Below are 18,762 nucleotides of genomic sequence, written 5' to 3'. Positions count from 1 at the left end.
TTCTACATTTACCCCAGACTAATGCACCTAACCTACACATCCGTGAACACTATGGGCAATTCAGCATAGCCAATTCACCTAGCCTGCACATCTTTGGATGCTCAGATCTCTCTGTACCACTGAATCCTGCAACATCTCTCCATTTGAATTGTATGCTATTTTTCTGGTATCCCTGTCAACACTTTCCCATATTGCAAAGTCCCATTTTTGCCCACAAGCTAATGTACTTCTTTGTAGACTCTTCCTCCTCTTGACAATTTACTTTTCTACACTAGTAATATCGGCAAATTTATACATATGGACACTTCAGCCAAACTGTTGATATTGATAGAGAAAGGAAAACTGACAGCAGAATTGAAGAGTAAACTAAAAGCAAATGTAATTCAGAAGACAGGGTTAAGAAAGGTTACATTGAGGGGATGGGTGGGCGGCACGGTGGCACAGTGGTTAGCACTGCTGCCTCACAGCGCCTGAGACCTGGGTTCAATTCCCGACTCAGGCGACTGACTGTGTGGAGTTTGCACGTTCTCCCCGTGTCAGCATGGGTTTCCTCCGGGTGCTCCGATTTCCTCCCACAGTCCAAAGATGTGCGGGTCAGGTGAATTGGCCATGCTAAATTGCCCATAGTGTTAGGTAAGGGGTAAATGTAGGGGTATGGGTGGGTTTCGCTTCGGCGGGTCGGTGTGGACTTGTTGGGCCGAAGGGCCTGTTTCCACACTGTAAATCTAATCTAATCTAATAAAGGAAAAGAAGAAACACATCTAGCAACGAAACCTTTTCAGTGAAGATGATTGACATTGTATTAACAACCATCACTATTACATCAAAGGATAAGTGTACCAATCTAAGTTCCAGCAGAAAATTTAATGGGTAATTAATGTTCCCCATTTTAAAAATAACGTTATAATGGAATGCCATTAGTGTGAAGCAGTTATAACTGAGTACTATCAGTTGACTGTCGAGCTCGCCTCTCTTCACCTTATAAACTTACTGTCTGATGTGCATATTACTAATGACTGCACTGTTTTTTCAGCATGATTAGCCCTGTGTATTTAGCTGATCTAGTTGGATTTTATAAATTCACTGAAAGGTGCAAGAGTGGGCCATTTGGCCCTTTGAGTCTGCACCACCAAGGCTGATCATGCAATCTCAGTGTCCCACTCCTGCTTTCTCTCCATAACCTTGATTCCTTTAGCCACAAGGGCCATGTCCAGCTCCCTCTTGAATATATCTAATGAACTGGCTCCAACAGCTTTCTGTGGCAGAGAATTCCTCACGCTCACAAATCTCGAGTAAAGAAATTCTTCATCTCAGTCCTGAATGGCTTACCCCTTATTCTTAGACTGACCCCGAGTCCTGGACTTCTGCAGCATAGGGAATATTCTTCCCGCATCTAGCCTATCCAGTCCCATCATGATTTTATGTTTCTATGAGATTCTTCGAAATTTTAGTGGGTACAAGTCCGGTCAATCCAGTATTCCATCATATGAAGTTATTTTGAGCAGTGGTGTCACTTCAATATTTGTTGTTCATGTATCCCTGTTTTTTTTTCCAGATCTTTATTTCAAACATGTTTGAATTTATTTGTAGATTTTTAAATGAGAGAACTACTGCTTTCTAATTCTGAATAGTTCTGCGCTAGTCATTCATCAGGCAGCCTTTTGTGTGGTGTGGACAGCAGAAGGGGCTCTTTATGGAAATTACAAGTTTGGTTTCTTTGGCGCAAGACTTGAGTTGCAAGGAGTATGTTAAAATTCTACCACTGGTCTTTTTTTCTGTAGCATCTGAAGTCAAACTGTCATGGGTAGGATTCAGTTGTGAATTGCATGCGTAGAAAAAGTAAAAATAGAACCGTCCAAATGTACATTCATATTATAGTCCAATGTTGCTTAATTTTTTGTGAGAAAAATGTCTCCAAATGTGAAACTTTGTTATTTATCATAAACTTTCTGGACATTGCACTAATTTTAAAATGGGTGACTGAAATGCGTGCCTTTCTTTTCAAGGAAATTAACCTTGTGCTAGCTTCAGATTAGCCGTTTGCCCTGCTTGAAGATTTAGATGTGTTCACGTGAGCAAGTGAATCTGTAATTAATTAAGACTGGAGACGTGCGACACTACTACAGTGCTTTGTCTTTTGGTGTTCGCAGAGTTTGAACTGAAAGCAGTCGCCATCAGAGGGTAAACGACTATATAAACGGTAAGCTAGCTGTGAACAATGAATGAATTAATGTTGCATCCAATGTATATGAGTACTGGAAACAGATTATCTTTTAGTGTAGTCTGCAGCAATTACTATTGCACACTTAGCACAATGTTAACGTTCATAGAGGTTGCAATTCATGCAACTTCTTGAAGAAATTTCACGGTTTGGTTAGGTTTCCTCCTGAAATGGACCCCTTTAAATTTTTGCAAATTGAAATGGTTGTATCCTATTTTGTAAGGATCGCAATACTGTGTTTAGCAGCAGCAGCAGCAGCTTAAAGGATTGGTTCTTCTAATGTTCCATGGCCCTGTCAAGTATTTGGAATTAAATTTTAAAAGAAATTGATGACGTGAAGATTTACTGTCACTTTTAGGAAAATGAGAAATGTATTTGTTACATTTAACATTTTGCAACAGCCAGCAAATGTGGAAAGTTTTGAGTGTAAGAAACCTGTTTGTTTTTTCCTCGAATTTTGAGAGGTTGTGGAGGGATTTTAATATAAAGGTGAAAAGTTTGAAGTTGAGATGTTGCTATAACACTAATCTTGTGTTTGAAAACTTGTTCTAGTGTCTGCTGTGACACCAAGATAGTGAACAGTGTGGTTCAGTCTCTGGTATTTGCAAGGATGAGGAGCAGAATGCCTGGCCAAGAAGTGAATTTTGTATAAGAGCCAAAATCGATCACTTTGGTCTTTGCAAAATTGAAACAGTTTTCTGCTTATCATGTGCTCGGTGTCTGGCAGTTATTCTGGCAACTTGTTTCTTTTTGTATTTATTCATGGGACGTGGGTGTTCCAGCTGGCCAGCATCTTTTGTCTGTCGATATTTGTCCTTGAGAAGGTGGTGATGCGCTGCCTTCTTGAACTACCTTTAAAATCCTGCAATACCAGGTTATAAGCCAACAGGTTTATTTGAAAGTACAAGCTTTCGGAGCGCTGCTGCTTCGTCAGGTAGCAAGTGGGGCAGGTACATAGCACACAAAATTTATAAGTAAAAGGTCAAAGTGTCATACAACTGATGTGATGTACTAGACAAACCTAGATGGCTATTAAGTCTTTAATTACTTCAAATGGGGATGTATGTTTCGATTGATTAATAGTAGATCCCAGAATTTTTTTCAAGTCACAGCCCCACGATAACTTACAGTTTTATCAGTGGATTTAAACAAAGAGGTGATATCTCAGCTCAGACAATGCATTAAAGGTGTGACTTTAGAGTTTCTGTATCCCAACCTAGAGTGAAACTGGTTTTATTTCCAAAGTAGGAATTTATAAAATGCATTGTCTGAGCTGACATGTCACATTTTTTATCCACTGAAAAAAATCTGAAGTTGGCTCGGACCTGTGACTTGAAAGAAATTATGGGATTTACATATTAAGCAATTAATGTCCTTGGATAAGCGAAGAAATGTGAGAAAGGAATATACCTATTCTGAAAACTTGATGTCAACACAAGATTGTTCTTAATCAGAAATTAATAGTACATGAACCGGAAATCTGTCTGAGTCCATAACTAAAATTCTGACTTCTGGTTACTACTACTTCGTGGTGCTGTAATCCATTTACTCATACCATGAATACCACGCACCCAAATCAAGCTTAAATCACAGCGGGTTGGCAGACGGGACGTTAAATTCACATGTATCATTACTGTCTGGAATGTGGTTTTAGTTTTGTGTCCCTTTATTAACTTGAACTTATTTATCCAAGTGAAGTCAAGTTATTAAAAGGTCAAAGAGCAAGATTAAATGATAGCATTTATTGAATTTAAACTGCAAATGTTGCAAGAGGCATGTGTGATACAAGAGCAAATGACGGGCAGAGGAACTTTGAGCTATTTTAATAACCTCATCCTGCATTTCAGTTTAATCGTAATTGTGTGTGCTTGAGATGTTTACTTTTCTGGTTATTTTTTCATGAAGAATTGAAGTGAAAGGTTCATCTTTCTGAACATGAGTTGTGTCAGTATGTGGTTTTGAGCTGTGTGACACATTACATATTCCGAGATGACAGTGGAGTCGGACTGCTAAGTCAGAGCTCTTTTGCTTCGTCTGTTTCTATTTTTTTGTCTTTGTTTCTTCTTTCCCATCCTCGGGTGGCATCAGCGATGTCCAGGGTGAAGCCAATGTGGACTCCAGGCCTCGAGGTGAAATCCAGCATGGTCTGGAGACTAGCGTGCACTTGTCTGCTCCATCATTTCTGGTTTGAAGGACTGTAATTCTGAACTTTTTATTTCTATATACTTCTAATTTATTCTACAGATTTTGCATTTAGATAACTTTTCTAGCTAAGATGTCGTGAAGGTCTGGAATAGTGGATTTTTAAATTTCTTTATTTTTCTCATTTTGTTCCTAAGAGTCGATATCTAGGTATGTTTGTACCTAAGATAGTGCCATAAGTTTAATGTTTCACTGTTTGCTATACAGTACAACCTTTATTATCTGAACATCAATTATCCGGATTTCGGATTATCTAAACAAGATCTCAATGTCCTGATGCTTGGGTAAACCGTGTTATCTGAACATTAGATTATCTGAATAAAATACTCTCCGTCCATGTCGTTCAGATAATTGAGGTTGCCCTTTACTTATGTGAGCACATCTGATAACAGATCTAGTTCCAGATCTAACTTGAATGATTAATTGCTGGTTGGAAGTCTGGTGGTAGGAGTGGTTTGAGGCAAACTGTGTAGTGTTTTTCTGTCCACAGGAACAATTTCATTGATTTTATGCATAGTTTTGTTGTGTGACTATTCTCCACTCATTTGTTTTGCTAAAGTAATGACTTTATTGGGAGACATTGTCTTTTTTTGTTGATTTAAGTTTACTGTGGGTCATGAGAGACTCATATATATATTTTTGTTACATAAATAGATTATTTTCTGCATTATGACTAAGTTATGGGATAAATAGGTTGTGTTGCTATAAAATAGAATATTTTCAGTTCTACTGTGTCTCAAATGCTTTTGCTGATATGATGTTAGATACTTTGAATATATGTTCCTCAGCGAACATTTAAGTAGATGCAGGTATAGGCAATTCAGCCTCTTATGTCTATATTCAGTTTGATCATGACTGACTTGTGGCCTAACTCCATATGCCTGCCTTTGGCCCATATCCTATAATTTATTTTGTGAAGCAAAGATATTATCTTTCTCAGATTTACAATTAATATCTGTCCTTATATCCACTGCTGTTTGTGGAAGAGAGTTCCAAGCATCTTTTGTATGTAGAAGTGCTTTCTAACATCTCTTCTGAACGGTCTGCACTTGTACCAATCACTTCCTGTGTTAGTTTATTCCCCATCTTGGGAGCTGGAGGGGTAATGGTAAAGATCCCTCTAAGTGGACATGAAACTTAGAGTAAAAACAATGACTGCAGATGCTGGAAACCAGATTCTGGATCAGTGGTGCTGGAAGAGCACAGCAGTTCAGGCAGCATCCAAGGTGCAGCGAAATCGATGTTTCGGGCAAAAGCCCTTCATCAGGAATAAAGCACCACTAATCCATGGAACTTAGAACTGAGGTACCTCTCGATGATGGATGTATTAATTGTACCTATTATGCTTATGTGTGGTCTGGAATTCCTTCCATGTAGCTCTGGACTATGCTGGATCCATCTATTGAGTTATGAACAATTTTTTTTTTAATTTTCCAGTAATGGCAAAGCCCAGGCCAGTGGTGGTTAGTGGACCTTCTGGAGCAGGCAAGAGCACTCTACTGAAGCTGCTTTTGGAGGAGTATGATCAAGTTTTTGGATTCAGCGTTTCTCGTTAGTAACTCTTTTAATCCTTCTCTTTCTAGCTCAGACTTTGCAAAACAATTGTCTGTCTTCAGTGGTCTTGGTCTACCTGCTATTCGGCAGGTGTTCATATTTCAGATGTATGATAAATTACAGATTGTGCTGCTGTTTTTTTAAAATAAAAACTGAATTCACAGTGGGCACTTCAAATATGTCCTGGCTAAGACTTGGTTCAAGTAATTTTAAGCTGCTTTATTCCGAATATTCTGGGCAATGCTTATGGCCAGATTCATAAGTTATTAAATACATTTCTTCTCCAGTGAATGATATTGTTTTGCTTGCATCAAAACTGATTGATCAGACATTTTCAGGGGGCTTTCTTGTTGAGACTAATTTGTTAATGCATGCGGTTAGGATAATCGGCCTTGGATGTCTGTGAATATACTTTGTCCTAAGTGACATTTACTTGATGGTGTGAGTTGTTTTACAGATACAACAAGAAATCCAAGGCCAGGTGAAGAAAATGGTAGAGGTGAGCACCCATTTTATTCAACTTAAAATCAGATTCCCAAAGTTGTTGCAAAAATTTAAAAAGTTGAGTAAAGTACTTGTTAGGCATCAGTGGTTCTTCTGCTGGTTGGCAAGATGTAATGACTGGTGTGTTACATGGATGAGTGCTGATATATCTCGACAGTTTATTGTTTATATAAATGGCTTTTGAAGTACAAGGGTATAGTTACTAAATTAAGTTTCCAAACAAAACATGATCCATTTATGCCTATTTTGTTTCTTGTGAACAAGCCAACCGTCTATCCATGTGAATATGTTATACCTACAGCATGAGATTTTATTTTCCACAATAACCTTTGGGGCACCTTAGGGTCTGTTTCCTCAATGTTGGGTCAAAATCCTTGAATTTCCTCCCTAATAGCACATGGACTGCCGTGGTTTAAAAAGACATTTCACCACACTTTCTCAAGGGCAAGTACAGATAGAAACATAGGATAGGAGCAGGAGAAGGCCATTTGGCCCTTTGAGTCTACTCCTCTATTCACCATGATCAGGGCTGATTGTCCAACCCAATAGTCTAATCTTGTTTTCTTCCCATAACCTTTTCATCCCGTTCACCCCAAGTGCTATTTCAGGACGCTTCTTGAATACATTCAAAATTTTGGCATCAGCTACTTCCTGTGGTAATGAATTCCACAGGCTTGCCACTCTTTTTGGGTGAAGAAATATTTCCTCATCTTCATCCTGAATGGTCCACCCCAAATCCTCAGACTGTGACCCCTGGTTCTAGGTGCACCCACCATCAGGAATATCCTCCCTGCATCTATCCTGTCTAGTCCTGTTGGAATTTTATAAATCTCTATGCAATACCCTCTCACTCATCTGAGTACCAGCAAAACCAACACTAAACTAATCAATTTCTCCTCATATGTCATTCCCGCCATCCCCAGAATCAGCCTGGTAAACTTTCACTGCACTCCCTTCAGAGTAAGAGCATCTTTCCTCAGAAAAGGAGACCAAAACTGCACCCAATATTCTAGATTTAGCCTCACCGAGGCCTTGTATAACTGCAACAACACATCCCTGCCCCTGTACTCCAAACATCTCGCAATGAAGGCCAGCATACCATTTACCTTCTTTATTGCCTGCTGCACCTGCATGCTTGCCTTCAGTGCATAAAAGTGGATAAAGGTGTACCCTAGAGCTCTGTGGGAAGCGAGGGAAGCAATTACTTGGCCCTTTGCTAAAATATTTGTATCATCAATAGTTGCAAGTGAGGTGCCGGAAGACTGGAGGGTGGCTAACGTGGTGCCACTTTTAAGAAAGGTGGTAAGGAAAAGACAGGGAACTATAGACTGTCTATAGGTGGTCCCGACATTAGTTGTGGGCAAGTTGTTGGAGGGAATTCTGAGTGACAGGATGTGCATGTATTTGGAAAGGCAAGGATTGATTAGGGATAGTCAACATGGTTTTGTGCGTGGGAAATCATATCTCACAAACTTGATTAAGTTTCTTGAAGAAGTAACAGAGAGAATTGATGAGGGCAAAGCAGTGGATGTGATCTATATAGCCTTCAGTAAGGCGTTCGACAAGGTTTCCCATGGGACTGATTAGCAAGGTTAGATCTCATGGAATGCAGAGAGGACTAGCCATTTGGATACAGAACTGGCTTAGAGGTAGAAGACAGAGGGTGGTGGTGGTGGAGGGCTGCTTTTCAGACTGGAGGCATGTGACCAGTGGAATGCCACAAGGATCGGTGCTGGGTCCAATACTTTTCATCATTTATATAAATGATTTGGATGTGAACATAGGAGGTATACTTCGTAAGTTTGCAGATGACACCAAAATTGGAGGTGTAGTGGACAGTGGACAAGATCATCTCAGACTACAGATGGGCCAATGGGCTGAGGAGTGGCAGATGGAGTTTAATTTAGATACATGTGAGGCACTGCATTTTGGAAAAGCAAATCTTAGCAGGACTTCTACACTTAATGGTAAGGTCCTAGGGAGTGTTGCTGAGCAAAGAGACCTTGCAGTGCAGGTTCATAGCTCTGTGAAATTAGAGGTGCAGATAGATAGGATAGTTAAGATCGCATTTGGTATGCTTTCCTTTATTGGTCAGAGTATTGAGTGTAGGAATTGGGAGGTCATGTTGTGGCTGTACAGGACATTGGTTAGGCCACTTTTGCAATATTGCGTGCAGTTCTGGTCTCCTTCCTATTGGAAGGATATTGTGAAACTTGAAAGGGTTCAGAAAAGATTTACAAGGATGTTGCCAGGATTGGATGGTTTGAGCTACTGGGAGAGGCTGAATACGCTGGGGCTGTTTTCCCTGGAGTGTCGGAGGCTGAGGGGTGACCGTATAAAATCATTTATAAAATATTGAGGAGCATGGATAGGATAAGTAGACAAAATCTTTTCCCCAGGGTAGGGCAATCTAGAACTAGAGGGCATAGGTTTAGGGTGAGAAGGAAAAGATATAAAAGGGACCTAAGGGGCAACGTTTTCACGCAGAGGGTGGTGTGTGTATGGAGTGAGTTGCCAGAGGACAGGCTGGTACAATTGCAGCATTTAAAAGGCATATCTATGAATAGTAAGAGCTTAGAGGGATATGGGCTAAGTGCAGCCAAATGGGATTAGATTAGGTTAGGATATCTGGTTGGCATGGATGGGTTTGACCAAAGGGTCTGTTTCCATGCTGTACATCTCTATGACTCTATGACTGGTGCACAATGACACCCAGGTTCCACTGCACACTGCCGTCTCCCAGTTTAAAGCCTTCAGTTAGTAATCTGCTGCCTTGATTTTCCTTCCAAAGAAATAACCTCACATTTATCTAAATTACACTGCCAATAGTTTGCCCACTCACCCAACCTGTCCAAATCATGCTGAAGGACCTCTATGTTCTCTTTACAGTTCACCCTCCTACCCAACTTGGTATCATCTGCACACTTTCAGAGGTAATAAATGCTGGCACGTCTAGCAATGCCCAGTGAATTTTAAAAAATCTTCTAGAAACCTAAGCACACTGCATCCATTGTTTCCCCTTTACCCACAGGTCATTACTATATTCCTCCTCCTTGAACTCCAGTAAACTGGACAAACATTTTTCCTTTTCATCAAAGGGTTTTGAAAATTTCAAGGTCATCAAGCAGAACTAAAAAAAAAAGTTGCCCTAACTTAAATGTCAATAATCCCAGCGGGGTAAATTAAAGTTGCCAAAGTCTCATAGCTGCTCTGACGTTAGAGAGGGATGACTGGTGATTTAACCTGAACTAGGTGTGAATGTGAGAAGTTGGTATCTTCATAGTGACCTCAGCTAGTGCGGGAGTGGAATTTGCACTATTGGTGTCCGTCTGCATCACAAACCACTGCCTAGCTAACTGAGAATCCTTCCTCTCCGTACCCTTCCGCCCCAAACTCCTATCATCTTTCTTATGACAGGTATCTAGCTAAATGAGTTTTATAATTTCCTGCTTTGTTTCCCCCCCCTCCTTTTAAATAAAGGAGATACATTCACTGGCTTTCACTTTAATGGAACCTTTCCTGAGTCTCAACGTTTGAAAATTTAAACCAACGAATCAACTATCTCACTAGCCACTTCTTTTAAGATACTAGAATGCAGCTGAATAGAAGTATCGGATCACATAGAAACCTTGATAATTCTAACAGGATTTCATTGGGTAAACACGACAGATGTTCCCAGTGACTGGGGAACCCATTGTCAAGGATCAGTGTGATGATAAGAATTGGCCTTTTAAGACTGAGAATGAGGAGAAATTTCTTCACCCAGAAGTGGCAGGGCTGTGGAAGTTTTTGCCATCAAAAGCAGTTTCAAGGAGGAAATAGATAAGATTAGGGATCAGAGGGGAAAAAAACAGGAACATTGTACGGTGTTGATTGATCAGCCACAATCACATTGGCATTTTCCTGTTCCATTTTTTGTTTTTAAGTCCATTAGTAGCTGGGGACTTGTCCGACTGCAGTGCCAATGATTTACTCGGTACTGCTTCCCTGGTGATTGTCATTTTCTTGAATTCCTCCATTCCTGCATTTCCTGATTTACCATTATTTCTGGAATGTTATTTGTTTACTCTATATTGAAGACCTGTTCATTGCTCACTTTGCTTACTTATTTTTAAAAATATTCATTTTTAGAAACTCTTACTATCTTACTAGCTATTTTTCTCTCTAAATTTCCCCTTTATTAATCTTTCAGACATGCTTTGTTCTTTCACATTCTGCCCAATCCTCTGACCTGCCACCCGTATTTGTGTAATTATGTGTTTTGTCTTTAAGTTTAATTTTTAATTAAACTGTTGTTTAATTTTAGTTAATAATGGCTGTGGGGTGCTCCCCTTGGAATTTTTACAGAGCATAAGATATAGAAACAGAGAAGATAGGAGCAGGAGGAGGCCATTTGGCCATTCGAGCCCACTCCACCATTCATTACGATCATGGCTGATTGTCCAACTCAACAGCCTAATCCTGCTTTCTCCCCGTAATCTTTGCCCCAAATACTATATTTAGCCGCCTCTTGAATAAGTTCAGTGTTTTGGCATCAACGACTTCATCTGGTAATGAAATCCACAGGCTCACTATTCTTTAGGTGAAGAAATGTCTCCTGATCTCTGTCCTAAATGGTCCATCCCAAATCCTCAGACTGTGACCCCTGGTTTTGGATGCACCCACCATCAGGAACATCCTCCCTGCATCTACCCTGTCTAGTCCTGTTGGAATTTTATAAGTCTCTCTCAGATCCTCCCTCATTCGTCTGATCACCAGCAAAAACAACCTTGTCCTAGCCAATCTCTCCTTATATGTCAGTCCCGCCATCCCCGGAATAAGCCTGGTAAACCTTCGCTGCACTCCCTTGAGAGTAAGAGCATCCTTCCTCAGAAAAGGAGACCCAACTGCACCCAGTATTTTAGGTGTGGCCTCACTGAGGCCCTGTATAACTACACATTAACACATCCCTGCTCCTGTACTCAAAACATCTCACAATGAAGACCAACAGACCATTTACCTTCTTTACTGCCTGCTGCACCTGCACTCTCACCTTCAGTGAGTGGTACTCAAGAGCACCCAGGTCCTGCTGCACACTGTCTTCAACTTGCAGCCATTTAGGTAGGAATCTGCCACCTTATTTTTGCTTCCAAAGTGAATAACCTCACATTTATCCAAATTATACTGCATCTGCCATTGATTTGCCCACTTACCCAACTGTCCAGATCATGCTGAAGGATCCCTGTGTTTGTCACAGTTCACCCTCCCACCCAACTTGATATCATTTGTAAACTTTGAGATGTTACTTTTTGTTCCCTCATCCAAATTATTAATCTATATTATGAATAGCTGGCCTGCCAATTTAAAAAGGACCCATTAATTCATAACCTTTGTTTCTTCTCTGCCAATCAGTTTTCTCTCCATCTTCATACACTTACCCCAATCCCTTGCACTTTAATCTTGCACAATAATCTCTTGTGTAGGACTTCAGACTTTCAGAAAGCATTTGACAAATATACCACATTGACTGGCTCCCCTTTGTCAACTCTACTAGTTACAACTTCATAGAATCCCAACAGATTTGTCAAGCATGTTTAAGGAGCAGAATTAAAGCTATTTAGCCCGTCGAGTCTGCCATTCAATCACGGCTGATATGTTTCTTAGTCCCATTCTCCTGTATTCTCTCCGTAACCCTAATCCCCTTCTTGTCAAGAGCTTATCCTTCTGTGTCTTAAATACACTCAATGACTTGGCCTCCACAGCCTTCTGTGACAATGAGCTTCACAGATTAACCAACCTCTAGCTGAAGAAATTCAATAGAAATAGGTGCAGGAGTAGGTCATTCTGTCCTTCGAGCCAGCACCACCATTCATTAAGATCGTGGCTGATCACCCTCAATCAGTATCCTGTTCCTGCCTTATCCCCATAACCCTTGATTCCACTATCCTTAAGAGCTCTATCCAACTCTTTCTTGAAAGTATCCAGAGACTTGGCCTCCACAGCCTTCTGGGGCAGAGCATTCCATACGCCCACCACTCTGGGTGAAGAAGTTTCTCCTCAGCTCTGTTCTAAGTAGCCTACTCCTTATTTTTAAACTGTGTCCTCTGGTTCGGGACCCATCCATCAACGGAATCGTGCTTCCTGCTCCAGAGTGTCCAATCCTTTAATAATCAATCAGATCCCCTCTCAGTCTTCTAAATTCAAGCGCATACAAGCCCAGTCACTCCAATCTTTCAGCATAATATAGTCCTGCCATTCCTCCTTATCTCAGTTCTAAAGGATCATCCCTTCACCCTGAGGCCATGCCTCAAGTCCTAGTCTTCTAGTAGGAGACATCTTCTCCATGTTCGTTCTATCCAGATCTCTCAGTATGCTGTAATTTCCAACCAGATTGTGCACCGTCTTTATAAACTCCATCGAGTACAGACCTAGAGTCATCATCCAGTTCTCATATGTCATGCCCTTCATCCCCAGAATCATTCTTGTAAAGCAACTTTGGGCCCCTATCCAATTGCTGCAGATTTCCTTAAGATACGGGACCAAACACTGCTCAGAATATTCCAAACCCAGTTTGACTAGACCTTTATACAGCCTCAGCATTATATCTCTACAGTCCTCTTGAAATAAATTCGAACATGGCATTGGCCTTCCTAACTACCAAATGAACCTGCATGTTAACCTTAAGAGAATCCTGATCTAGGACTCCAAGTCCCTTTTGAGCTTCAGATTTCTGAAGCCTTTCCCTGTTTTGTTCTTTTTGGAATGTATCTATTTTGTGTATTCTAAAATTTCCTCTTGAATATCTGTCATTCTCCATTAATCTATCTTTAATCTAATTTTTCAATTAATTTCAGCTATTTCTGCTTACATGCCCTTATTTAAGTATGATCAGCTATTCTTGGATGCACTGTTCCTCAACTGATGCAGTTTGGGGGGTGTCCTTATCTATGGGGTGATTAATCCTAGATTGTTACATAATACCAAGTCAAGTATAATCTATTCTTTGGTTATCTCCAGAATGTGCTGTTTGAGGGAAAAAATCTATCCTGACAACATTTTCTGACTGATCTGTGCCACTTTTACCATCTGATGTTTCCAGCATGTATGCAGATTAATATCCCCCAGGGCTATCACTACACCTTGCTGACTGGCTCCAATTATTTCTTCCTTTTCTACTCATTGTACCACATGGTTATTGTTTACCATTCCCACTGGCGCTTTCTTGTTTTTATCATTTCTCACCTTTTACACAAACTGTTTCTACCTTCTGGCATTGTGAATTTGTTATCCATTGGTGTGTATACCAGCTTGTAATATCACAGTGATCCTCCTCCTTTTCCCTAGCTTCCTGTCCTTAGTAAATGTCACGTATCTTTCAATGTTTAGATTCCAATTTTTGTCATTTCTGGCCCCATGTGTCTGTGATGGCGATCAGATTGTACTTATTTATTCCAGTTTTTGCACTGAGATCTCTTCTGTTTTAAATGCTAAAATAATGCTAAAGAGCGTTTTGTTTTCAGATGTTAAAAATCCTCAAAGCAAGTTTAAACTTTTTACAGACTAGCTGATGTTCTCTACTCAATGACCAAAATTATTTTAGTCTCTCTGGTTTCTGAGGAAATCTCCAAATTAACTAACTACTTTATAGAATTATTACAATGGCACTGAATGGCTTTCATTTTGCCTGCACAAACGTTTTTTACCACATTGATTATGCTGCATACTTTTAGATGTGGTGAGAGTGAAGATAATGTGAATATTCTTTTGAGTACTAAGGCTCAACTGGTCTGGATTGTAACTGAATGTGCAAAATATTGTCTGAGAGTTTTATAATAAGTCAAGTGTTTCGTCTGTGTACCCTTCCTAGATTACTATTTTGTATCGAGAGAGGAAATGCTTCATGGCATCGATGCGGGGGAATTTATAGAAAATGCTGAGTTCTCAGGAAACATATACGGTACAAGGTAGGTGTTTGACCCTGGAGGTAACCTATTCATTAGGAGGCTTGGGCACTTTAATGGGAATGATACCTTACCTCAGCCCATAAGATGAAGGAGCAGAAGTTGGCCCATTGAGTCTGCTCTGAGATCATGACTGATCTGATAATCTTCAACTTCACTTTCCTGCATTCCCCAGAACCCTTTTATTCCATTACTGATTAAAAATATCTCTCTCAGCCTTGAATTTACTTAACAACCTAGCCTCAGCAGCCCTCTGTGGTAAAGAATCCTACAGATCTATTACCCTCTGAGAGAAGACATTCCTCCTCAACTCCTAATGTCTCATCCCTTATTTTGTGAGTCTGCCCTCTATTCCTAGACTCTTCCACAGTGGAAACAACCTTTTCTGCATCTACTTTGTCAAGTCCCCTAAGAATCTTATATATTTCAATAAAGTCACCTCTCATTGTCATATTCCAATGAGTGCAGGCCCAATCTACTCAATCAGTCGGCAGTCCCTCTGTATCTGGTATCAGCCGAGTGAACCATCTCTGGTCTGTCTGTATTGCCAGTATATCTTCCTCTGCGTAAGGGGTCCAAAACTGTTTATGAATTCCAGCTATGATCTGGCAAGTGCCTTTTATAGTTTTAGCAAAGCCTCCCTACTTTTATACTCCATTTCCTTTGAAACAAAGACCAACGTTCCAGTATTAGATGCTCGATTTTTGTGACTCATTGGCGTGGAATCCTAGGTTCCTTTGCTCTGTAGCTTTCTGCAGCTTTTCTCCATTTGTATAGTATTCAGTTCTTCTGTTCTACCTGCCACTTCGTACTTCTCCTCATTAGATTCTAGCTGCCAGATTTTTGCCCACTTGTCTAATCTGCCCGTATCCCGCTGTGTCATCCTCACCACGTGGCTTCCTGCCTATTTTTGTATCATCTGCAAACTTGGTTATAGTAGATTCACTTTCCTCATCCAACTCGTTAATGGCCCTAGTCCTGATCTTTGTGGCACACCACTAGTTGGGGGTTTCCAGTCTGAAAATTTCCCACTTTATCCCAACTCTCTGTCTTCTGTTAGTTAGACAATCCTATAACCATACTAATAAACTACCCTAACACTATAGACTCTTATGAAGTTGATTGTGTCATATCTTATCAAACGCTGGGGCAGGCAATGACCTAGTAGTATTATCTCTGGACTATTAATCATGAGACCCAGGTAATGTTCTGGGGAAGCAGGTTCAAATCCCTCCACAACAGATAGTAGAATTTGAATTCCAAAAAAAATGCTGAAACATTGATTATTGGAAAAACCCATCAGTTTCCTTTCCTAAAGGACAGTGAACCAATCAATGATGGCAGAGCGGTTGATGTGATCTAAATGAACTTCAGTAAGGCATTTGACAAGGGTCCCCATGGGAGACTGGTGAGCAAGGTTAGATCTCATTGAAGGAGAAAGTGAGGACTGCAGTTGCTGGAGATCAGAGCTGAAAATGTGTTGCTGGAAAAGCGCAGCAGGTCCGGCAGCATCCAAGGAGCAGGAGAAGGGCTCATGCCTGAAACGTCGATTCTCCTGCTCCTTGGATAGTGCCTGACCTGCTGCGCTTTTCCAGCAACACATTTTCAGCTTCGATCTCATTGAATACAAGGAGAACTAGCCATTTGGATACAGAACTGGCTTAAAGGTAGAAGACAGAGGGTGGTGGTAGAGGGTTGTTTTTCTGACTGGAGGCCTGTGACCAGTGGAGTGCCACAAGGATCGGTGCTGGGTCCACTGCTTTTCATCATTTATGCTCACATCCAAATCATTTATATAAGAGATATAGTTGGTAAGTTTGCAGATGACACCAAAATTGAAGGTGTAGTGGACAGCAAAGAGGGTTACCTCAGATTACACTGGGATCTTGATCAGATGGGCCATGGGGCTGAGAAGTGGCAGATTGAGTTTAACTCCGATAAATGCGAGGTGCTGCATTTTGGGAAAGCAAATCTTAGCAGGACTTATACACTTAATGGTAAGGTACTACAGAGTGTTGCTGAACAAAGAGACCTTGCAGTGCAGGTTCATAGCTCCTTGAAAGTGGAGTCGCAGGTAGATAGGGATAGTGAAGGCGGCATTTGGTATGCTTTCCTTTATTGGTCAGACTATTGAGTACAGGAGTTGGGAGGTCATGTTGAGGCTGTACAGGACATTGGTTAGGCCACTGTTGGAATATTGCGTGCAATTTTGGTCTCCTTCCTATCGGAAAGATGTTGTGAAACTTGAAAGGGTTCAGAAAAGATTTACATGGATGTTGCCAGGGTTGGAGGATTTGAGCTATAGGGAGAGGCTGAACAGGCTGGGGCTATTTTCTCTGGAGCTTCGGAGGGAGGGGTGACTATATAGAAGTTTATAAAATTATGAGGGGCTTGGATAGGATAAATAGACAAAGTCTTTTCCCTGGGGTGGGGGAATGCAGAACTAGGGGGCATAGGTTTAGGGTGAGAGGGGAAAGATATAAAAGAGACCTAAGGGACAACGTTTTCATGCAGGGGTGGTACATGTATGGAATGAGCTGCCAGGGGAAGTGGTGGAGGCTGGTACAATTGCAATGTTTAAATGGCATCTGGATGGGTATATGAATAGGAAGAGTTTGGAGGGATATGAGCCGAGTGCTGGCAGGTGGGACTAGATTGGGTTGGGATATCTGGTCGGCATGGACGGGTTCGACCGAAGGTTCTGTTTCCGTGCTGTACATCTCTATGACTCGATGTCCACAATGTACGTTGGTATTCAAACATAAATTAATTATCTATTGGGCAGAGTTATCCATTTCTAAAGATTCTCAAAATAGATATCAAAAAGCTGCTAATTCAAATTCTACTAAATCTCCTTCAGAGTTCACTCAGTCTTTTAAATGGGTAATCCATTTAGTAACATCATGTATCTGTTGTATAGTCATAGTCATAGAGATGTACAGCATCGAATCAAACCCTTCAGTTCAACTCGTCCATATGGACCAGAGATCCTAACCTAATCCAGTCCCACTTTTCAGCACCTGGCCCATAAATCTTTTAAATGTTGCAGTTGTACCAGCCTCCACCACTTCCTCTGGTAGCTCATTCCGTACACCACCCTCTCTGTGAAGAAGTTGCTCCTCCGGTCTCTTTTATATCTTTCCCTTCTCACACTCAACCTATGCCCTCTAGTTCTGGACTCCCCCACCCCAGGAAAAAGACTGTCTATTTATCTTATTCATGGCCCACATGATTTTATAGATGATTTTATACGGTCACCCCTCAGCCTCCAGTACTACAGGGGAAACAGCCCCAGCCTATTCAGCCTCTCCCGCTAAGTACTCAGCAGCTCTATCTTTGAGCATATGTGAACAACATAGATCCTTTAGTCTGTGACTTCTCGCCACTAAAATGGCAGCATGTGGCCCGGATTTCCAAACACTTAACCCCAGTACCACCACCACCTGCCAGCAGCATCGATGAGATGCCTCCACCAGCTGGTGCCCATTGTCACTACCATATGTTCAACCAACCAACTTCTCCCCAAAGAGAGAAGCTGTAAAAAGAAAGAAATAACAAGTCAATGGAGGAAGTATTGCTCTGCTTCTTGAACAATTTTGCATTGTTGGAGAGCAACAAAAATACCAAAATCATGAAAGTTCATCTGATTAAAAGAAAAACTACAAAGGACAAAGAGGAGAGTCAGCGTCTGAAAAGGATAGGTACATGTGATATTCAAGAGATCGAAGAGAAAGTGAGGACTGCAGATGCTGGAGATCAGAGCTGAAAATGTGTTGCTGGAAAAGCACAGCAGGTCAGGCAGCATCTAAGGAACAGGAAATTTGACGTTTCAGGCATAAGCCCTTCATCAGGAATCGCATAAGCCCTTCGAGATCGCACTGGGACAGACAATTTTCTTAGACTGCCTTTTTCTGCCATTTGGTTAGATTATGGCTGATCTATATTAACTTAATCTAATCACCTTGGTTCTGCAACCCTTAATACCATTATCTAGCAATCTTATCAATTTCACTTTTGAAATTTTCAATTGACCCCTAGCTTCAACAGATTTGATTGAGGAAGTCCTAGATTGGGAGGTGATGACCTAGTGGTATTATCATTGGATTATTAATCTAGAGAGCCAGGTGATGTTCTGGGGAAACAGGTTTGGACCCCAAATGGCAGATGGTGGAAATTGAATCAATTTTTTAAAAATCTGGAATTAAGATTCTAGTTATGACTATGGAACTATTGTCAATTGTCAGCAAATCCCATGTGATTCACTAATGTGCTTTGGAGAGGGATCTCTGTCATCCTTACCTGGTCTGGGCTACATGTGTCCAACAGCAATGTGGTTGACAC

General features: G+C 40.9%; 1 protein-coding gene across 7 annotated transcripts in view; it reads left to right on the top strand.

Moving 5' to 3' along the window:
* Positions 1 to 18,762, top strand: part of LOC132816156 (guanylate kinase-like) — a 50,893-nt gene that overhangs the window by 20,443 nt on the left and 11,688 nt on the right. For 5 of the 7 annotated variants that reach the window (XM_060825631.1, XM_060825632.1, XM_060825633.1 and 2 more), the window contains exons 2-4: positions 5,861 to 5,974; positions 6,435 to 6,476; positions 14,328 to 14,424. In XM_060825631.1, the coding sequence (XP_060681614.1) occupies positions 5,861 to 5,974; positions 6,435 to 6,476; positions 14,328 to 14,424 (253 nt within the window). Of the gene's footprint in view, positions 1 to 2,150; positions 2,201 to 5,860; positions 5,975 to 6,434; positions 6,477 to 14,327; positions 14,425 to 18,762 lie in introns of all 7 variants that reach the window. The other 2 variants (XM_060825635.1, XM_060825636.1) reach the window with 1 other exon arrangement.

This window comes from Hemiscyllium ocellatum, chromosome 5 (assembly GCF_020745735.1).
Source record: "Hemiscyllium ocellatum isolate sHemOce1 chromosome 5, sHemOce1.pat.X.cur, whole genome shotgun sequence".
In the NCBI taxonomy this organism is placed as follows: domain Eukaryota; kingdom Metazoa; phylum Chordata; class Chondrichthyes; order Orectolobiformes; family Hemiscylliidae; genus Hemiscyllium; species Hemiscyllium ocellatum.
Note: the sequence above shows the minus strand (reverse complement) of the source record. Positions and strands in the feature narration are given on the sequence as shown.